This window comes from Aquila chrysaetos, chromosome 10 (assembly GCF_900496995.4).
Source record: "Aquila chrysaetos chrysaetos chromosome 10, bAquChr1.4, whole genome shotgun sequence".
NCBI lineage: Eukaryota > Metazoa > Chordata > Aves > Accipitriformes > Accipitridae > Aquila > Aquila chrysaetos.
The window spans coordinates 5,977,113-5,999,167 of NC_044013.1; the positions used below are offsets into that span (position 1 = coordinate 5,977,113).

The 22,055-nt window shown below is 39.2% G+C and overlaps 1 protein-coding gene across 5 annotated transcripts; it reads left to right on the forward strand.

The window, feature by feature from the left end:
• The first annotated feature begins 345 nt into the window (after positions 1 to 345).
• SAMD7 (sterile alpha motif domain containing 7) lies at positions 346 to 21,318 on the forward strand. 5 transcript variants are annotated; one of them, XM_030029138.2, is made up of 9 exons: positions 346 to 527; positions 8,964 to 9,146; positions 9,872 to 9,998; positions 10,140 to 10,276; positions 11,409 to 11,487; positions 14,017 to 14,696; positions 16,123 to 16,244; positions 16,989 to 17,099; positions 18,608 to 21,318. In XM_030029138.2, the coding sequence occupies exons 2-9, from the start codon at positions 9,044 to 9,046 to the stop codon at positions 18,659 to 18,661; spliced, it is 1,413 nt and encodes a 470-aa protein (XP_029884998.1). In that variant the 5' UTR covers positions 346 to 527; positions 8,964 to 9,043; the 3' UTR covers positions 18,662 to 21,318. The 5 variants fall into 5 exon arrangements, with proteins under 5 accessions (XP_029884998.1, XP_029884999.1, XP_029884995.1 ...); XM_030029139.2 differs by having other exon boundaries at positions 19,318 to 21,318; XM_030029135.2 differs by having other exon boundaries at positions 348 to 527; positions 18,028 to 21,318.
• Positions 21,319 to 22,055: the final 737 nt, after the last annotated feature.

Here is a 22,055-nt window from a genome sequence, read left to right on the forward strand (position 1 = left end):
GATAACACGGTTGTGGGGTAACTGCTTGCCAATGGTCAGAAGTATGCCCTTTCTAAAAATCAGCATAGATAGGTAACACAATGCACAAGGGCTAGGCAATTGTTAACCTTCTCTCATATTTCTTGTTGGAACAGGAAGATTTTAAGTGAATGCATCAAGCATCTTAAAAGCTAACAACAGCTTAGCAGGTTAAATGTGAAATAGGTTTATCAGATCAGTGTAGTGCTCTTCTTGTAATTATGTTTTTACAGCCTGGTTAGAGGATGGTATTGGAGAAGGGCTTGTGATGTCAGAGTGGGTAGGGCTTAGAAGCAGGGATGAGGGCTAATCAAGATAAGTTCAATTTGTATTTAAAGTAAAGTCAGCGTTAGTTAAGGCAGTTTTTGACATGTTAATCTTGATGTGTTTTAAAAGCTGTCAATCACATTACTGAGGCAGCTTGAAAGGAAGACTTATAGTGAAGGCACATACTTTTGGATGTTCACGGTGTCTTCATTTTACCCAAAACTAAGGTCTTCACAATAGATGTAAGTATACATGAAATAAAAATAAAAAGTGCTAGTTTTTAATGTAAATGGTGATGCTAAGCAATACCAAGAGGTGTATGATTTTTCAGATTTCGATAGGAAAGACTTACCTCACGATAGAAACAGCGCAGATCTAAGCAGACTTCTTCATGGTGTTTTTGTTTAAGACCAGCACTGGACTGCAGAGAGTAGGTGGGAATTGGCAGGGGTGATACAGAAAAAGTAAAGTATGTAATTAATTATGTTCTGATTTCTCAGCAATCTGCTACATGTATTCTTACGAGTAAATAATCCTGCATATTCAGGTGCAAACACTGTATTTTCTTCTGACATAAACTTGATCCTTTTAGAAACTTTTAAAGAGCTATTTCACAAATGGAGGATTTTACTTTGGGAAAGCTTGTCATTGCAAATTCAGTATTTTTCTAGAAAACTTTGGATACAGATTGAGTTGCTTAATGTATATGTACAGATGTTTCACTGTCTTTTCTAACCGTAACAAAATATTCTTAAAAGCTAACTCGTTGTTAATACATATAGCTTAATCTTTGTGCTAATTTATCTTTTTAAAGTACAATAGAAAAACCTCAGTATTTTACAGATACTTCCTGGAGCAGTGGATTTTCTAAATCAGTGTGCAATCAGAATTAATCAAGGCTATCATCACACAGATATATTTGGCTGTTTTAGTCTGATGTACCTGCATTAGATTTACCTAATTAAAATTTTGCTTGTGTGCATAGCCATTGTAATACACCCCAGTGCTAGCAGCTTTGCGGAACACCAATGTATGCAGTGTGATATATTTTGTAAAAATAATATCATAACATGATGAGGTTCCTTATATCTTGTTATTACCTGAATATGTGGGCAGAATTAACTGTAGACTGAGAAAGGCTTGGGCACTGTAATATTGCCTTCGGAGCTAAAATTTCAAGTTTCTCAGTTACAGAATATGTGAATTTCTGTATCACCCTGGTGCCCCAGAGATACAGAAAGAGAGAAAGAGAGGCAATCCTGACTCAAGTAATTTTATCATGGCCTGACTCTTGAAATTGGAGATGAAAATGTTCAGTCTGTTCAAGATGCTGATTTCTGAGTCTGTTTGCAGGATCAGGTGTGCAATTTCACATGTTAATCTCGCAAGGGGAAAAAGTTTGTATTAAAACTTGTGAATTCATATAGGAATTTGGAGTAGTTTTAGTATCTGATATCTGTGACTTACATATATTTTAACATACCTGCAAATATTTTTTAAGACAAGTGTGTGCTGTCTTTTGCTTTGTAATAAAGCTAACCTGAAACAATTAATGATTAAAAACCCACACCATCTTTTTTACCTTAGTGGCATAAGACACATCAAATGCAGTTTTCTGTTTTATCAGAGGATTTGGGGAAGTTTGAAGGATATTGCTGCAATATTTAATACCCTAACTGAAGAGAGAAGGTACTGAGGATTCAGTACAAGTTTTCTAGATTCAAACTCTTAGTTAGTCAGTGATGTTAAAGAGTTGTTAAATAAAAACAGTTTTAAATAGCCTTCCTAAAACCCATTCCTCTTTCCACTACCTGGTTTCTTTTGGCACTGGGAGTGTTGTCATTTGCAGTAGTATTTCTTGTTAAAGTGAAACACAAATCCCACTAAAATTCAACTGTATTTCATTTGGAAATACCAGCCTTGCTCTCCAATCCTCAGAAAGCTTTCCATTCCAAGACTTCCACTTCCAGTATTTAAAAATAGAAAAAGAAAAAACTTCTTTTTTATGCTTTAAAAGTAAAAACGATTAAAAAGTAAAAAATACAGAGATTAGTTTCCCTTTAACTGATCCCACTTATGCCACATTTTGCAATCTTTAGGCTTCTGAAAGAATCAAAGACAAGAGGATAATGTTTCAAATGTCATCTCTAATTATGAAATAAATCCACAAGGAAAACAAATTACATCATGCTTTATCTCTGTGTATATAACCGATGTAATAGAGAGACCCATCCCTTGTAAACAGCTTCTCCATGTACCAGCTTGTCAGGATACAGGGTGGGTGTACAATGTTACACACATGTATGCGTGCACCTGCACATTTGCTCTGCTACAACCACTATTTTCATTAGTTCTTGATTAGTTATTTTACTTGTTTTTTTAAAAAGCATAGTTAAAGCACTCAGTGTGATCCCAGTTGGAGTCTTTGGGTGCTGCCACAAACACAAATGAATAATATTAGCACTATGGTTCTGCAGAAACCCGTCCTGTGGTTACAGCACTGAGCTGAGAGGGAGAACTGCTAAGCACAATTCCCACCTCAGCTGCTTACTGTCCTGTATCTATATGCCTCCAATGCCATATCAAGTAGCAGGACTGCTTCTTTTTCCTCCACCATCTGTCTGCCTCACCTAGCAGGCTTTGAGGGCTCTTGCTGTGTGTTTGTGTTCAGCACAAAGCATCTCCACCCTTGGTTTTAGTCAATGCATTAAGCTGACTGTTGCCTTAGCGGCACACAGGAATAACAGTTTCCCCTTGCCCCCAGCCGTTCCAGAGAGAACAAGATGAACTTCTATTATGAACCTAACTTACTTAGTTCATGAAGGACTGAGTTTGCCAATACTAAGCCTTGATTTCTTCCTGAGACTAGTGTGTTTAAAAACATACAAGTGACTGGCTGCTCGCAATCTTCGCAATTAGCTAGCTCAAAAATGGTGAAACGTGCATGTCCATGTCTCCGTTTCAGTGTAAAGGTATGCAGTGCGAACTCTACTGGCTGACATACACAGTATAAATATAGTTATTTTCCTTTCTTTAGGGAATGTATCGTTCTCAATCCAGTTTTAGGATTACACTCTAATCTCAGTCTCTGAGCAGTCTGTGCCCACGTATCTAGGATTAGAATTTAGCCCTATAGCCTCTCCAATGGTACCTTACCCCAATTAAGAAGACATAGTTCATGCTCCTGTATGACATAATGCTGGTATAATTGCTTTCTTGCTTTCCAAAAGTAATTTATTTTGCAGACTGTGTGTTCTTGAATAAGTACAATCTCTAGCTTTATGACTCTTAGCATACAGTTAGGGCATGAACCCTTGATACTACAGTTAATAACATTAGAGTATTAATAATATTGGAATATTTATCTATTTTTTAAAACAGCATCTGATTTCTCAAGTAATCAGGAGAGCTTTTTCTAAAAAGGGAGCCAATGGAAATGAAAGTGAGGCTATATATGAGTTTATTCATAGTTTTTAATGTAAATGGTGATGCTAAGCAATACCAAGAGGTGTATGATTTTTCAGATTTCGATAGGAAAGACTTACCTCACGATATGAGTTTATGAGTTTATTCATATATTTCACTCATAAGCATGTATACATGTTTACATTATACATTTAACTGATTTCTCTGACACAGATTTATCTGAGCATTTTAAACAATACTCAGCTTCTTCCAAACAGCCCGTGGAGCCACTGCAAAGGCATACTAAACATTGCTTTTAAAAAATGCTAATTCCGTGTGTTTGATGTAAATAAAAGCACTATTAGTTAATGAAATCTTAATGCATTTAACTAAAAAAACAAGTCTTCCAACAAGTCTATATTATACATAAGACTATACTGTATTTTGCCAATGCAATTAATAATACAGATACACAGACTGCTATAGACATTTTGAAACTGCATATTGCATGATTAGATTTGCAAATGCTTCTGGTTCATGAAGTTCGTGTCTTGCCACTTCTCATCTAATAAATTGAGACAGAATTAGTACTGGGTGAGTGGTTCTGCCTGCTGCCAAGAAGGGTTTGCTAAGGGTAAGACTCTAAAGGTAGAGATTAACTTGTCTTCATCCCTGTAATGTGCTGTACAGCCAGGATTTGTGCAATAGGATCAGCCATATATGAATGTAACACTGGACAGCTGGTGTGTATGAATTTATATGAACCCTGATGCAAGATTTTGAGCTACTCTCAAATCCCGGCTAATATATGTATCAGAAGTATACTTTCCCTGTTCCCTCAGAGATCTTGTTTTGCTGATGTTGGTTTCTAATATGCTAGTTTTTATGGAAATAGTATGAACCTTAAGTACATTAAATTTGACCTGCAAGTCAGAACCCCAGCTAAGTAACCAAAAAAGGTGTTTTTCCAAATGGAATAACATAGATTAGTCAAATTCAGTTTCTCCCTCTGACACAGGGTTACATACAAGTCTTTATATTAGGTTATTAAGCTAACTATTTATCCTACCTGATCAATTCAGTACTTCAGAATTAAGGGAACAGAAAATTAAGGGAAATAAATGAGTAATTTAATGTGGATGACATATACATACAAAATGTGTCCTATAATTAAAATTCACACCATATTGATATTCTAACATTCAGCTAGGGAACATAGATTAGAATTTCAGTGGAAATAACATCTGAAAATTTTTACCAGAGTTAACAAAGTTATTAAAAATACCAGAGTTATTTCTATGTATCTGAGAAGAAATCCAAGCTAAGTTAGATAGGATTGATTGGCACACCAATGAAGAAAACCAGAATGACTTCATGGAGCAACTCCAGTGAAAACTTCATTAAGGAATCAAACCCTCCTTTTTGGCTCATGATTACTCAAAAACTGGGTCAGTGGAAGCAGTAAGCTACAGCTTTAGTGGAAGAAGATACCAATGAACTTTCAAGTCATATTATTCCATGACTTTTTTCAATACTATATCTTCTCCATGTCAAACCAACAGACCACCTAGTCTACCTTTGCAAGGATAAGTTGCTTATGTGATGTACATTGCCTGAAGCGATTAATGTTGCCTGAAGTGATGCGCTGTGAACCTTGGTCATCTAGTGGATAATAATCTACCAATAAATACAGATCAACTCCACTATGGATGCTGCTGTATATGGTACCCTACACTGAGTGAAAATGCCAGCATTTAAAAGAAAACCTCACTTTTAAAAATAAAGATTTTAAGAACAGTCTTAAAATAGTTTCTGCTTCAGCTCTGAAAGGAGGCTATGTGAGAGACCACCTGTCAACAGACAGTGTAACATACCTCACATCCAACACAAAATCCAGACTTGTTTGGGGAACTGCATGGACCATAGAGAGTGCATGATGGGGATACTGGTACTGCTGGTTTCTAACCACAGTTACTGCTGCTTAGTTGTTGGTAGAAGTTTGTCAGAACAGGCAGGGTATATGGGATCCCATGTGGAGGTGGTGGATTTGGGTTAGAATGGATGGGTCTTTTCCCACTAGGTTTTCCACGAGTCTACGCTTTAAAGTTGTATCAAAAAATTTTAGTCACAGGTGTGATTTTAGGGGGGATTGGAGTGAGGGGTGTTAATACAACAGTAAAAGAGTCAGAAGAATAGAAGTGTCCTTTACATGTATGTCTCTTTCCCCACACAGGGACAGCTTCCCCAGAATAAAGTGCATTCACAACTGTGATTAAAACAGGGGATTGAAGCAGTCTAGCAGTTCCTAAAAAGCAAAAGGGGTAGAGCTTGTCAGTCATCTGACAGACAAAACTTTGTTAGTGTTAATACTAGCTTTTAATTATTTTTTTTTCTGATTTACTAGAATGAAAAGGTTAAAACCTCTTGGTTTTTCCATTATGTCTATCTGAGCCTCTGCTGGTTGCTTTGCACCTTCATATTCTTTAGTCAGGTGTACCAGGCAAAGGCCAAAGTCCAGGCTGTAAGCAGGTTAGCATGAAGTTTAAAATTGCAGCTTTGTTTTCCAGAATATTTAATACATGGCCACTCATATGGGAAAGGAAACCACCTAAATGGTTCACCAGACGAATATGGTATGGCAAATACCATCATCCCAGTTGCCATCTATTTTTTGAGCTGCTGTAAAGTTTAGTTCAGCACTAAATCGCTTTAGTACTGAGCTTTAAAATGCTTTAGCAGCTCAGAAGCACTTTGGCAGCTCAAATGCTCTTCATGAAGCACCCAACATCCTAAACCGCTTTAAGTCTAAAGTATCCTAAAAAAAAAAGGCAAATGGAAACACATCCAGTGGCACATGTGCAGATACATATGTCAAGAACAAAGCACATGGTGCTGTTCTTGGATTTGACAGGCTTGTCTGCTTCCAGGAAGACCTGAATCTTAGCCAACACAGAATCTAGCATTTACAACATTTACAAATGTAAAGAACTTTTTATTTTGAGGGAACACCAGTGGTGTGTCCAAGTATAGTCTCTACTCTCAGTCTGAATGGCTGAAAATTACTAACTTGTCTACCTTTTGGAAAACTCATTTTGAGGCTGAGATCAAGTATCTTTGCCATACCAAGGAAATGGTAAATTCCTGAAGCATGTGAATTAGATTGATAGCTTTCCTTTAAACTTTTTTGTAACTCTTCAATAGGTCAAAGGCAATAAAAGGAGTTATAATGACTACTCTAATTTATAATTACTTGGGTAACAAAATATAGGATTTGGCTTCCATCAGATTTTGGATAAGGAACAGTTTTTAAAGTTTGGTTCTGTTTTAAAAAAGGACTGGCTGTGAAAAAGGGAATTTTTGTTGTTCATGCTTACCATTTCTAAAGAATTTCTGTATCCTATGTAGCTGGTTTAAAGGTAGAAAAACCACTTGGCAATTGGATCCATCTTGTACTCATAACAATGCTAACATCTCAAACTGTGTTTGGTCTCACTGTTACTTGTACAACACCACTGCCTTTGCAGTGGTCCCATATGCACAAGTGGTCCCACAGTTGGATTTTATCATGCCAACGCCATTAATCACGGGCATTGACTTACTACGGCTAGAAGCAGGGGCAACCTAGTATAAAAATGAAAATAAGTTTTGGCCTGCAAAGTAAGCAAGTTTGGCATAAATGTGAAAATACATGAGAAAGACTTGAGCAAAAGGTAGTTAGAGTTCTCAGAGAAGGTTGGCATTTTAAGGTAATAGCTTCATCACAACATGCTAAAGGCAAATTGGCAAGCAAGCCATAAAAAGTCAAACTATCCAAAGCTCTAGATGGTTTTGGCCATTTGTGCGTCAGAGATCACATCTTTGTGGAGTGATTATTAATACGTATTCAGCAGTTACCAGCACTCAGCTGAAATGAGGTAGCTGCTGTCAGGGAATTTGTCAGTGATGGCTTCCACGCCATGGGATTCATGTCCCAAACTAGAGCCAGCAGAGAGGAGTCTGCTGCCCTTCACAGCACAGCCAGTCCTCTCTTTCTTATGTCTTGTTTCTCAATGATTCCTGTTTGATGGCTTTCATGGAAAGGTTTAGAAAGGCACAATTCACTTGAGCTCTCTTTGGCTTTGGTAGATTCTCTGTGCTTCTCTCTTTGCATTTCTAAGGCATTCCTCGCTGTTATCTATACCAAATGCTGGCTGAACTCAGAGAGCTGTCAGTATCTACAGGATGAGAACACTTAAGCATTACATCTTCCATCTTTAAGAAGAGAGAAAGAATCCATTTCATCAGAGCTAATGGGGAACAAAATTAAACTCCTTAATTTCAATTTACTTAAAAAAAAAAAACCAACCAACCATTTGCTGTGCAAATCTAGTTTGAAACAAATGTACAGATGCCCCTGCTGCCTTTAGAGCTAGCCTGCCCCCTCTGCCAGCCTCTCAACTTAAAGCCTCCCACACAGGATAGCTTTTTAACATCCAGGCTGTGGGTTACAGGACTTATTTCCTTTATGACGTATCTGCACAAATAATCCTGCTGTAGATCGTTCCCCTAAAATCCTGAGCAGGGCATACTGTGGTTACTTACTCCCCTGGTATCAGGATCATTTGTAATCTAGTCACCTGCTTCTTCAGATAGATTTCAGAAATGCTGACGCAATCCACCTCAATGACACTACAGCTATTCAACTATGCATTTGTAGTGTATTAGGTCTTAGTCTAGATTTCTACTCTTCATCTGGCTTTATTTACCTGTACATATATGGATAATTAATCTGAGCCTAGCTGTTTTTATCACTGTTTCCATCACTATAAAGCATGTTCTTTTACCTTTTTTTTTTTACTTCATTTGGCAGTCTTAAGGGGCTGATGTCATTTGGAACAACTTATTTCTATCATTTCTTTCTATCTGTTTCACTTAGTTTACAGTAGACAGGGCTCCTAACTATTACAATTCCCAAATAAAACCAGAGATACCTGCCTTCCTGAGTATGAGCACGTCACTGTTCTCAGGGCTGCAGGCAAACGACTTTGGCTTAATTACGTCCTTCTGAGCAGCTGATATTTCCCCAAATCCTTACTTTCCTTGCACAGTAAGACCCAAGGACACCGAACAACTTAGTATAAACAAAGGCAACATTTGCATTGTCCTGAAAACTGAAAGTTTCTATATGGTAACCAATACAATCCACAAGCACTAAAGGGTGCAGCTGTGAGCGGCAGAAGGACTACCTGCTTATCTGAGAAATTAACTTGTATAACCTGCTCTGTTTCTTACAGTTTTGAATGTCTTATTCTTTTATTTGGGCCTCCTGATTCAGTTCTTTACAACAGAAAAGTTGTTGCTGTCCCTTTGAAGCATGACTCCACGGGATCACATGAGAAAAATGTCTATCCTAGGAGAACAAGGAACACTAGAAGAAAAGCACTTATACCGATTAGCAAGTGGCATGGCAGCAGGAGGTAAGCAGGAAGAAACCTAACTGCGCATTTGTTTATAGCATTGCTAATACCTGTACAATGTATAAGAAACAGCCAGCAACAAGTTTAACATCTTTAAGAGGTATCTCAAATTCATCTTAGGAGTAACTGGGGAAATATTTCTCTTATTAGAAGTTAACATGGGGGATTCTTGGCATTCACAATTTGATCAAGAGATGCTAAGCATCTGGAGAGTCAAGGTCACACAGGAACTCAGCAACAAAAGCCATAGCTGGACATTATGAGGTTCTGGCTCACCACTGCAGGCTCTTCTTTCTAGAGCTGCTGTCTCATGACAAGGCAGGTTCTAGCTAATAAGATTTTTCCAAAAATAAAACTGTATTAGAAATGAAAACTCTCTCAAGCAGAGAACCTAACATTCATGGCTATTCTCTTCTGTTTAATAGTGATATATGAGTTATTGTTGATTGTAAATTGTCCTTTTGTACCCTTGACTATGCACATCCTTCTTATTTTTACTGCATTTTGCTTGTATAAAACTACATTATTTAAACAATGTGGTTAAGGTGGCAGTGGAAATGTATTCTTTTTTAGTTGCTGCTATTAAAAAAAAAAAAGTGTGATTTGCTAACTCTTACTAAAATGCTGTCACTTGAGAAAAAATATTTTTTCTGGTAAAGTTATACTGCAGACATAATCACTTTCTAATTTACTACACTGACAACAGAATATATGCTTTGTATCAGAACTGCGGCAGCGGCAAGAGATGCTAATGAGAAATCAGTTGATGGCAGTAAACCCTCAGCTAATGGGCGCAGGCCAGCAGAGAATGCAGGCAATTCCCTCCCAGTTTGAGCCTCGACTGGTAGACAGGTATTTTGCACCACTTCTTTACTATAACACTGCAGTTAAAGACTAACTGTGCACGTGCTGTACCTGAGTATATAAAGATCTTAGATTATTCTTAACTAAACAATGTCCTTTGCATGTCTGAATGTATTTTTTTCCTCTCAGAGATCTGTTGCCTTCAACTGAAATGATGGCATCAGCTGATCCAAGACAAATCCATATTGCGTCGCACCTTGGACCCACAGTCCCACAGCACGCAAACATGCCAAACATATTGTCCAACCGTGTTTACCCAGGCCCAGGTAATGAAGCATTGTCTGCATCCTGAAAAGTGATAGCATGTAAATTAGAAAGCAAACTGCACCAACTAGTTTTTCATAGGTTTATCGGTACTGTCAATAACAGTTTATTTTATTTGGAAAAACAAGTCTCACTAAAAGGAGGCAGCCTGCCTACCAGAGATTCTAAACTGTGCCAGTTTAACTCTAAACACATCCTTTTTAGCTTTTGTTAAATACACTGTTTCCAAGATCATTTGCATGGTTTTGTTCTCTCCTTTTTTTTTTTGTATTTTCCAAGCATTTTCACACCAAAACAGAAGGCTGTAGCTAAACAAATGGTCCAATCAACAACACTTTTTGCTACATTTAACTCTTGCTCACATATGAGCATTAGCTTTTTTAAGACTACTTTACTGATCATATTCTTTAATCATAATATTACATGCTACTTATGTTGGGCAACTACAAGTCCTTTTAAAAAGGCTCAAAATTACAGGGCACAGCTCTAAGGGGAAGGCTGGATATCATAGCATGGCAACACAACTGTGGCACGCATGTCATGCTGCACATAAATTTACATATCTCTTTATACAAAGAGGTAATATCTTAAGGTTCATTCTTTGAGATGAGTGAATAAATTCTTGATGGGACATAGATCTATAAACAAGAATTCCTGGCTTCAGCTTCCCTCCCCCCCCAGTGTGGCGCTCAGATAACAGACTCCCTTAAGAGGAAATGTAATTTAAAATTACACAGCATGTAGGCTGAAAACAGCCTCGAAGGAGCAGGTTTGCTTTGCTTAACTGTTGGTTATTATTTTCTGAGCAGCTGTATGTACTTCAAAGACATAAGTCACCAAGTAGAACTACCCTGCTGTCTCTTTCCTTTATGGATAATGGCAGTTATACCTAACTACAGATCTGATCCTGCAAACACCTGATGCTGGACTTAGTGTTTCTACTACATATTCCCACCAAAGCAATGAACACAAATAGGATTTAACTTGAAGTCATATCAGCTTCCTGGCAAAGCACATAGTTCAAATCTTAAAAAGCTTTTTAAAGTGTCTCTGCATTGCTTTGGGGTTTGTGCATTTGCTTGCAGAAATAAGTGAATTTTAAAGATTTTTTTTTTCCCCTCCCTTCCCTTTAAGGATATAGCTTTCTGCAACCAGAATCCATGGAAGCTGTGGCCAGGAGACAGGAACTGGTTCAAAAGCAAAATATTGCCAGGTAATCAATAGTCAGCTTTGCTCTGAGGTGCATGCCAGGATTACAGCAGCAAGGGCAGTTGGAAATTATTAAGTCACAGACTTTTGGTGGGTTTTTACAGTGATTGAGATACTTTCTCAAGTCACCCAGGCAAGCAGAGGCCCCTTAATTACCTCTTAAGGTCTGAAGCTACTGGACTTTCTGCTTGCCCCTATTCTGCTTTTAGTCTTAAAATGATACAAGAAAAAGAAACAAACCCCTCAGCTTGGTTAAAGTAACAAACAAGCTATCAACTTCAGCCCAAACCCCTGAACTCTGGATCCAAACACCCTGAAGTTATAAGAAGTCAGAAACAAATTCAAACTTTACAGCTGTGTGCTATCACACACATTTTAAGCCTCTACAGCTGGGCCCTTGGGATGATTAGCTATGTCCCTACCCTACCAGGGTGGACAGCTTTCCTAGTTTAACCAAATTGTCTGAATGTCAGGGTGACTATAGAGAGTCCAGTTATTTGTACAAGTTTCAGTGTAACCAGTAGCTTGTTAAGTAACCACCAGTGCCCTCGCTCACAGCCGCACCATTTCCATAGAGGAATTCTAACCTCAACCACACCTGCAACTGGGCTTCAGCACAGTACTGAGTGGCAACACCCCTCATGCAGTAAGATTAAGAGCAAAGAACAGATAATTCTGAGTAGGCATCTCAAGAGAATTATGACGGAAGTGTTTTGAGCTCTTCAGTCAGCAAAACTTGATTACTGAACTCCTCCAAGCACAAGGTTTGCATCAACAATGCATTTCACATAGCTCTTGCCACATGGCAAAAACCCTGAGAAAAACAACTAAAACAGCTAGCAGCAAGCATGGCCATCACATATACCCTCAGCCACAGCAGAGCTAGTCCTACCTGTTCAGGCTCTTCCCTCAGCCCACCAAACCCAAGAAAACCCCAACATAAAAGAGCTCAGCCTAAATCTATGAGATAACCTTCTACCCCAGACTTTTGCCATCCTGGCAATTTCCACTAGCTTCACACTGCTTTCTGCAGCGCACATCACCTTTAGAGGTGCACTTGCTCCTTTCACCCTTTATAGAAATCAGGTGTTGGCAAACAATCTCCTGCACTTGCTACAGCCATGCTGCTGAGCACCTGGGCCTAAATCCTTGTTCTCCAAGGGACTCAGCCTCTTACCAAAGCTCAGTGCTTGCCCATCTGCTGGTCCTCAGGGGAGCAGGCTATCTTATCTGGGGGAGTAGTCAGGAATGTAATGCTCTTTGCTGTTTATCTCCACCTCAGGAGCTGCGTGTGAGTAATGACAATTGGGCAAGATGTACAAGGACATAGTCCATAGACAAAACACTTCCACTGGATCTCTGAAAGCAGAAAATCAGTAATTTGGAGGTTGTTGCAAAGATGAAAAGAGGGCAGAGAAAAAGCCCTGAATGTTATGGGGTCATCAACTAATTCCTCCTTGCAACAATCATCTGAATAACTGCTTTCCTGACAATTTTACATTAATGAGAAGTCTGCTAAAAGTCAGACTCTCTCTGACCCGTCATCCTCATTGCAGTGTTAAGAAAGCTATTCTGGTGCGCTTTAAAGACTTGGCTGCCCACACAAGCCCTTTTCTAAAGAAGAATGTGGAAGTCCCACTGAAAGCTCCTCATAGCAAGGAAGGCAGGCTGAACCATTTCTGGTTTGTGTCTGGTAAACTGGCTCGCTTCTCTCATCTCTCGGCTCCAGCTGAAGCTGTGGAGCTCTGGGAGCTACAGCTTTCTGTTTGATCACTAGCTTGGCTCCGGAGAAAGCCGATGCCAGCAAAGGTTGGTACAATGAAGACACATATTACTCCTTGTATTCTCCATATCTCACTGGTAAGCCCTCCCACCCGCTATGCCAGGGGTGGGAAGCTGGCACAGACCGTGAAGCATTGGCTTTATCCAACAGGTTGAACACCTACCACCAGGATCTCACCCTTTCACGCTGTCAGAGCCATGTTCAGGTGCCAGGCACTATGGAGAGTTACTCAAGAGACTTACTAATGTTAGCTTACTCTGAATGTATGCACAGGTTCCATAGATAATATAATTCTAGTTCTTTATCACTTACAATATCACTGCCATTTTCCAGTTTTCAGTATAATTTTCTAATCGGTAATGTAAATTACTTATTTTCTTTAGTCTTTAACCCTTATGACTCTGGAGACAATTTGCCAAATCCCAAGTGAGCATAATCACTGTAATAATGCCTGGATTGCCAATATACAAATAACACTTTTTTGTCTGAAATATTATCCAGAGGCATCACATGGAAGATATCTTTTCTCCCCCTTTTAGTTTACTATACGTATCTGGCAGCGCATTAAATATAGCCAGGTTTGCCGTTCATCTGCAGTTTGTGACCTCTCACATCTAGCAATATAGGGGTGAAAGAAGAAAAGCAGTACTCTTGCCTATTCAATTATGTGAGTTTTAATCTGCTACTGAAAAAAAGAGGTGATGAAGGAACTGAGCGGCGCTAACTGCTTGTACTCTATGTGCCTCTTAGAATGGAAATGGAGATGAGTGCTATTTTTCAGCAAAAAGAAATGGAGAAAGCTCATCGGAAAGGGCTACTGGGCCTGGAAGCACCTTTCCTTTACCATGGGATGCCAGCTAGTCCCATCGCTTTCCGTGGCAGGCACAGACTACCTGAAGGCCATCTTCCCAGCGACTTATATGTTCATCGTACCACCCTTGATGAAATTCATGGCAACACTATGCTCATGGCAACCAGCCCATACCCTCCAGTCAGCACTTTGCAAAGGGAGAGGGCACGTCGACCAGGGAGGAGAGCTGGAAATCACAAAACTGCAGACTGTAGTGCCAATGGCACAAAGAACCAAGCTGATGACAAAACTACGGACCCTGCTTCAGCTGCAGCGGATGATGAGAAAGAAGACAAGAAAGAAGCAGAGGTGGAGACACCAAACAAACTTGAACAAAGCAAAAACCAGACTGAGCCATCTGCAGTTGCCAAAAATTGTAAAGAGTTTGAACAAGGCTTGAGAAAAAACTGTGCTACTCATGAAATTTCTACTGAAACCAACAGCTGCAGCAACACAAATGAGAAGGAATCTAATAGCTCCTGTGCTGCTTTTGATGAGAAGTACATGTACCCTTCTGCAATCCCATTCTCAGCATTGCCATACGGATTTCCAGTACCCAGCAACCCATTGCTACCTTCAGGTTTGTCAAGTCTCCAGATTACAGTTAGAGTGGCATGTTGATATTATTTATTTCTATTGATTTGGTCTCTCATTTCTTCCCTCTGTTTTAAGCAAATTTTTTGTATGATAGAGTCATGGCAACTAAATGTAGAATTAATATGCTGCAAATAGTAATAACTTGGTAAAGCCAAGTCAGCAAAGGTAAAGAGCGGTTTTCCCTACCTGCAAACTGTGCTGCTTGCTGGCATAATGGAGGTTTCAGCATCTTAGGTAGCAGTGCTTTACCTTGCAGGACAATGCAATTGCACAGCAAAAAGTCACAAAGCAGCCTCCTAACTGTTTCAATGCTCTGTGCCACGTGCTATACCGCTGCAGGATGTCATCCTGTGTTTATATCAGTCCCTGGGGACAACACCCTTGTCACCCCTAAGCTGTCAAGTTAGCAGCACTTTGAGGTTCTCCACAATTCTGTTCAACATGCTACATTCTCTCCTCTCCTTCTGGTGGCTGGGGGGAAACGTAGCAGCACGCAATATACTGATCATAATCCCTGTGTTTGTCAAACAGGACAAGGAATGCCCTTAGAAGCTGCACTCATTTAGGAACAAACTTATCCCTGAGACTTGACCTCCGCAAGAACAGAGCGTAAGACACAGGCCTCACCAGCTACTGTTCAAGAATCATTTTTTCTATAGCTTTACAGCTCTTGTTAAATGCAACAGTGCCAGTGGATAAGCCCTGCAAAACTTCCCATTACCTGAAATGAGAACAGGCTGTGATGTTGGTCAAGGATCATCTACCAAAGACATACTGTATCACTGAAAAATATATAATCATAGAATCATATAGGTTGGAAAAGACCTTTGAGATCATCGAATCCAACCATAAACCTAACACTGTCAAGTCCACCACTAAACCATGTCCCTAAAATGCACATTAAGTATTCAGTTCCTGTCTGCAAAAGGAATTTCAATTAAAATAAACAAAATTGCTAAATGAAATTGTGAGCTAGCCTCCGTGTTCTGCCCATAACTTTTCTATATGTCCTTCTAACTCACAGTAGGCACTATGGGCTAGCAAAGGCTTGGTTCCGTTCTACTGAAATATTAGTCAAGTTAAAATAACAGGAAAGTCTAAAGAATCAAAAGCATTGGATAACACTGATTAGAGAAAATACCACACTATGATTTGTATGTGTAGTAACTGGTATGTACACTGCCAGCAGTACACAAAAGAAGCCAACCAGAAGAAAAACCTCCAGAATCAGCTACTACTAACTATCTGGTAATTTTGGTGTCTAGGACTCCCGTATCTGTCTGTGACTACACACTGCTGTTAATATATTAGATTCTGGAGAAGTGTAAAAATTCTCATGTTAACAATCATTTCCTATTGATTTGCCAGCAAAGTTCTACAAACATAACATTTATGTTTCCTCCTCAAAGGAGCACAAGGCCTGATCCTGAATGGAGAAGACATTTCTTCCATTGAAGACATTCGCAAGTGGACTGTTGATGATGTATACAACTTCATCGTTAGCCTCCCAGGCTGTTCAGATTATGCCCAGGTGATTATAAACACTCACCACATTTTCAGGCCTTTAGGACCATCTAGATTTAAAGGTCATCAAACAAATGTAAATGCTAGAGGTTAACTGGTTGTCGCAAAGTTACAAACTAATAGTAGTTTTCATTGCCCTTCAACATATGAAGCCACTTGCTTCTTAAAGGGAAAGGCAGTCCATACTCTGAGAGGTTACACGCACTTCTGCTGCATTTGGAGTCATTGGTCATGATACATACCAGCAAAACAACAGTATAAGAAAAGTATCTTAATTTTTTCACTCCACATGCCCTGCACAATTTTTATGCAGATTAAAGCAATTTTGCATTCTTGAATATTGGTATAACCCACCTACCACCCCTGAGCTCTTATAGGCATCATTCCATTTGAAAAATGAAGTATTATTAGAAATGCAAGCAAAGAGATTGAAATCTTGTATATTCCTTAATAATATCAAAACTATTCTTTCATTGGTAGCAGGCTGCTCACTTCCTTAAAAAAAAAAAGTAACATCGAAACATTACAAAGGTCCCACTTGCCAAGAACAAGTAGATAAACTACAGGCAAATGTGCTGATACCCACACACCTGAACAAGAGACTTCAGGCTGCAGTTAGGAGATAAATATGAAGATAAAACAGTAAAATTATTATTTCCTCCTTTTATTGTCTATGCCTCAGGATTAAGTGTAAAAAATAACCTGTGAAGTCTGTTTTAGCACACCATGATGTGTTTTATCATTTCATAAGATATTTAAAGACCACGCTATTGATGGAGAAACCCTCCCACTGCTAACAGAGGAACATCTCCTGGATACAATGGGATTAAAACTCGGACCAGCATTGAAAATCCGCTCTCAGGTATGATCATTAAATGTATGCCAAGATGGCAAGTCACAGAGATGTGAAAGAGTCAGAAGCTAACAGGCTGAAATTTTTCCAAACTAAAACACATTTTTTCTCACTGATAAGGTGACTACCATAATATTAGGAGAAAAGAAATTACTCCAGCATAGTTTGCTTTTGCTTCTCTGCGTGTTACAACAGCATGCAGGGAGACACTAAGGGGAGGTTAGGACTGACGGTTAGAGAGACACTTCGAGTCAGGATACAACACCGGAGACTAGGCTGAGGTTGAAATGGAAAAGACATGTTTGATGAATTAATTCAGTTTCACTCCTCTTTTCCCTTCCCAGCTGGTAAGAACTGCTCTTATAGATACTTGCTTTTGCTCCAACCTGGCTTTTAGAACATACCAAGTGGAGGTTTCTACAGCCTTTCTGGGAATGTAATCGTACATGTTTCACAGACAGGCTGTGCCTCTATGTTTAAAGTTTTCTGCTCTTAATTTCATCCAGTAACACCAACTCTCTGTGTGTTTCTGTTGTTGCCTGGTTCTTTTTCTTTTCTTTAACCCCTTTGCTCTCTCTCACTCTTCTCCCATTAAAACCACCTTCCGCACTCCTGGCTGGCAGTTGTCTCCCCTCTGTCCCATGGGTGCTACAGCACCTAGAGAGCAAGAGGACCTTGCTGTCAGGCCTAGCACACTGGGCTGTTTCCCAAGCTGAGTATTGCCAAGCTACTTCCACAAGAACCTGGGCCTAGAAAAACATGAGAGAGGGAAAATGGATGAGATTTTTGCACTTTTGCTAACCACTAATAACCCTTTGAGATGGTTGGGATCTCCTGGATGTCCCTGGCATTGCTACACAACAGTCAGCCTTGACATTTAATGGCTTTAACACTATCTTGAGAAGCAATTGCTGCAATTGTGTTTTTGTCTTTAAAGGTGTCCCGACGTTTGGGCAATGTGTTCTACATGATGAATCTTCCTCTGTCTGTGCCCCTGCCACCTGCTTCAGGCAAACCCTCAGATCAGCCCTCCGACATAGCCTCCCCTCTTCACTGCAATAGCAGTGGCGATACGCTGGATAGTCCCTGCTCTCAGGACCCAGAAACTTCAAAAGCAGTGGAACAGATCGTTTCAGAAAGCAGGGAAAACCCATGTGACACAGCTGGATCTCAGGCTGACTTCCAGATGATCACTTTTCAGAAAAGTTGAGCTGAGTCTAGGACATAAACTATTTTTAATAATACAGGAACCTCTAGTTACAGTGTTTGAGAAGATAGCTACAGTCTGAAACCTCTGTATGACGGGGGCTGAGTGAAATAATCTGCAAATGTAGCATGAGGAAGTATGGTATCTGAAAAGCATTTAAAAAATGCAACTACATATTAGTGCAATTACTTTCAAGTGCAATTCATTGAAAAGAATACTAGTACAGTTAACAGATAAATCTAATTTTCCATTGAAGTCCAGTGTGATCACTGAAATCTGTCACAGACTCAGTGCATTGTCTGTCTTACAGCATGTACCTGCTGAGAAACTACAAGGAAAAGTTACAGCTTCCACACATAGCTGACTTCTGCAGAAAATTTATACGGAATTCATTGGGAGAGTATGGAATTACCTGCAGAATGTAGAGAAATACACCGTAGACTCAACAATTTGAGTTAATTCCATTGCTATTCTAGAACTAAGCCTTTCTAAGTGCCTGGGAAGGGTATACAGGGTATAGACGAGACACATGGATTAAACCCTGGACATGAATTTACAGTGTGTAACAGCAATTTTAATTACTCCGAGGCATTCTTATCGATGGGGTTTGAATTTGCTTTGCGTGATTGCACAGCTGAGCTGAGTTTAGGAGGAAGCAGCAGCAGACTCTGCCACGAAGACCAGTCACTGGGTCAGTAACGTTCCTGCAGGCAGCAGGCTCAAAGCCACCCGGCTCCTGCCAACCTCTGCGGCAGCACCCTTCCCCTCAGGTCACCTGGGCAAGCCATGGAAAGCCCTTCACTCAGCAGCATGCTCAGTGTTCTTCATTTTGGAAGAGGCCACCAATGCTAGCCTGAAAGCTCCCCTTTCTCTGCAAAAATACGGCTTCCCCTCACTTCTGCTACTGACAAGTCATTACCTCACAGCAAACAAGAACCACAAAATAGAGGTTTTAGCTAGGGATAAATCCCCAGCATTTTATTGTGATTCCTGTGTGGATTATCCTTGTTCCCTCTTTAGGGGTTTGGTCACACAGTGGTCTTCCACTGAGGCTTTGGAAGTCAGTATACTACAGTGCTGTCTTCCACTCTCTTTCTTGCAAGAACACTTCTTTACTCCAAAGAACACACAAATTATTTTTGATAAAATTAATTTCTGTAAATTGAGGGTTGATAGATTGCAGATCTGCTGTATATTGCTACTTTAGGTTCTCTCCCCTTAGTTTAGTTTGTGTGGCCTCAAGTATTTAAAAATCAAAAGGTACACTGCCGTTCAGATGGTGAGTGTCTAAACACACGAGGAGAGGGAGTACTCTCATTTTATACTGTGGGCACCTGTTCTTCTACTTTAGTCTGAGATAAATTATTTTATACCTTTGGTATACTTGTGCACTAGGTAATATGTGATTAGATGTTTGCAACAACTTAAGATGTTCATCTTACTATACTATCCAAACTTTGCAGCCTTGAGACGAAGGGCAAATATCTATAGTACTCCTTTTCTGAAGTAGCAAAGTCTTTCTGTAAAAGGAGTAGAGCCTGATTCTGCTTTCACTGAAAAATGCCACTGACATGAGTTACGGCAGTTTTGGGCTCTGTGCATGTATCTTCAAATACTGCAACTGGAGTATATGACCTTAGGGTTCATCGATAAAACCCAGTAAGGCCTAATGCAAAAGCATGGTATGCTATGCAGCAAAATACTCCGAAGTTGCAGACAGATCCTGAAGTAATCCCCTCCTAAGTGAAGTGCTGACCTTCACATCTGGTGATCTGGTGAAATAATGGGAGTCTTTCCCAAGAGTCTGGATAATATCTTATGCATGATCTGTGGATATTCTTCATATAAGGAACTATTTACTGAATATTCAATAGTGTTCAAAAAAAGCAAAATTATAACCTAAAGCTGGAAAGTTTAAATATAACTCCATAAGATTGTTTAAAAGAAGGTGTACAACAGCAATATTAATCTTGGACTGGCAATTAGTTTCCTGTTCACTTACCTCACCCACCTCAATTAATTTCAAGAAGTGTTAACCTCTGTTATCTTCATTAACTTCTCTACATTTTTTCATGGCTTTAAAACTTAGTAAGGCAGCTTGGAGAGTTTTATGTTGAATTTGGTAATGTAAATGTTTACCATTTCAGATTTTGGATTGAAACACAATTGTCAATGTAAAAAAATCATATTCTGTTCGAAATACTTTTACCTCTTACTTTAAGATGTAACATCTCAGATTAGTTACCCCAGAAAAAATGTTTTACAGTAGATTTAACTATTGTGATTTGGTTTTGATGTAGACTGTTCATATACCGTGAGGGAAAAGTAAAAAATTTTTATATAGTAAAAGTGCTTGTTAAAACAATAAAAAAAAATAAATAAATCAGGGACACCAATTCAGTTTAGCATCTGAAACAACTTCTAACTTTTTTTTTTGTACAATTGACGATCACGTCGACAATGTCACTTACCTAATTAAACACAGTTGATGAATTGATTTTCAAATGGCATCCTACCTCCGTCATTGTATGAAATATTTGACTTAATCCACATGAGACCTTCACCTTGGAAATCTCTGAGACGTTTCCAGGCCAATGAGGCCACGAGATGTCGCTGCAAAGCTACGAGATGTTATCTACTACCCCTCCAAAGTGAAATGCAGCACACCTGAAGTACAGGTGGCCTGTTAAGAGTAAGGATATGAAGAAATTGAACTTGTTTTTCTAAAGTAACAGCAGAGGAACTTGACTTGAAATTCCATATGCCAGGGAAGAAAGATTGAAGTCTGGTTCTGAAGAGTGTGACTAGTTTTGTAAATGGCTCAGACATGAACAATGCTAAAAGCAGAGAAAGCTAGGATGCAAACTTTGCAGTCTGGTACTACTTCTGCAATTAAAAAAACCCATAGGATCCTTTGCACATACTGGGCTCTTCTTCCCAAAATGACAAAAAGAATGACTTCATGGCTTCCTATACTGGGGGGGCGAGATGTGCCGGAGCAGTCAAATGCAGTAAGGCCTGGACTGCAAACAGCCGTAGAGTGAAACAGGAAGGAAAGGGATTTACCTAAATGGACATAATTGATTCTATTTCTAATGACGGAAATACCACTTGTAATGAATGTTTCCTCTCCTACAAACACTTCAGAGAAAATGGAAAAAAAAAAAGGTAAAAATTTAAAGAAGACATGGAATCAGTAGACAGACCCATATTTTCAGATTTTGATGCGTTTTCAGGAATTATGTTTATATGTAAACATTGAGGCCTTGCTGGTTCTTAGCAGCTACATGTTCTTTTTTGACTTTTAATGCTTATTCCAGCTGCAAAGGGGTGTAGCTAGCAATCACAAGTACGTAAGAAAGTTGGCAGAACTGTCCTACTTAATAACTTTCTGGTGCCTATGCCACCACTGCATTCATTTTTTCTGCTATGCCATTAAAATCACAATGGGATGCAGATGATGTATTTTAATATGTGTGGCATCATTAGAAATGTTTCACTTCTATTGCGGTATTAGTCTGTAACAGTGATGCAGTTAATGAAGAAGAGAATGTTTTTTATGAGATGTTGTAGAAGTATCTGATTTTGTCTGTATTTACACTAAATGTGTAGGCTCCTAGGGACAGGGACTTCCCTTTCTTTTTTTTTATAGGGCCAAGGTTAAAGACAAGATAAATAAAAAGGTATAGCAAACATATAACAAAATGGTTCTGTACTATAAATAACAGATTTAGGAAAGTTCTGAAAAGGAAGAAATA

Coding starts and splice junctions, on each gene's coding strand:
- SAMD7 (XM_030029135.2), top strand. CDS start 9,044: ATGACTCCACGGGATCACATGAGAAAAATGTCTATCCTAGGAGAACAA. Junction 9,147..9,871: donor AAGTGGCATGGCAGCAGGAG/GTAAGCAGGAAG, acceptor GCTTTGTATCAG/AACTGCGGCAGCGGCAAGAG. Junction 14,697..16,122: donor CAACCCATTGCTACCTTCAG/GTTTGTCAAGTC, acceptor TCCTCCTCAAAG/GAGCACAAGGCCTGATCCTG.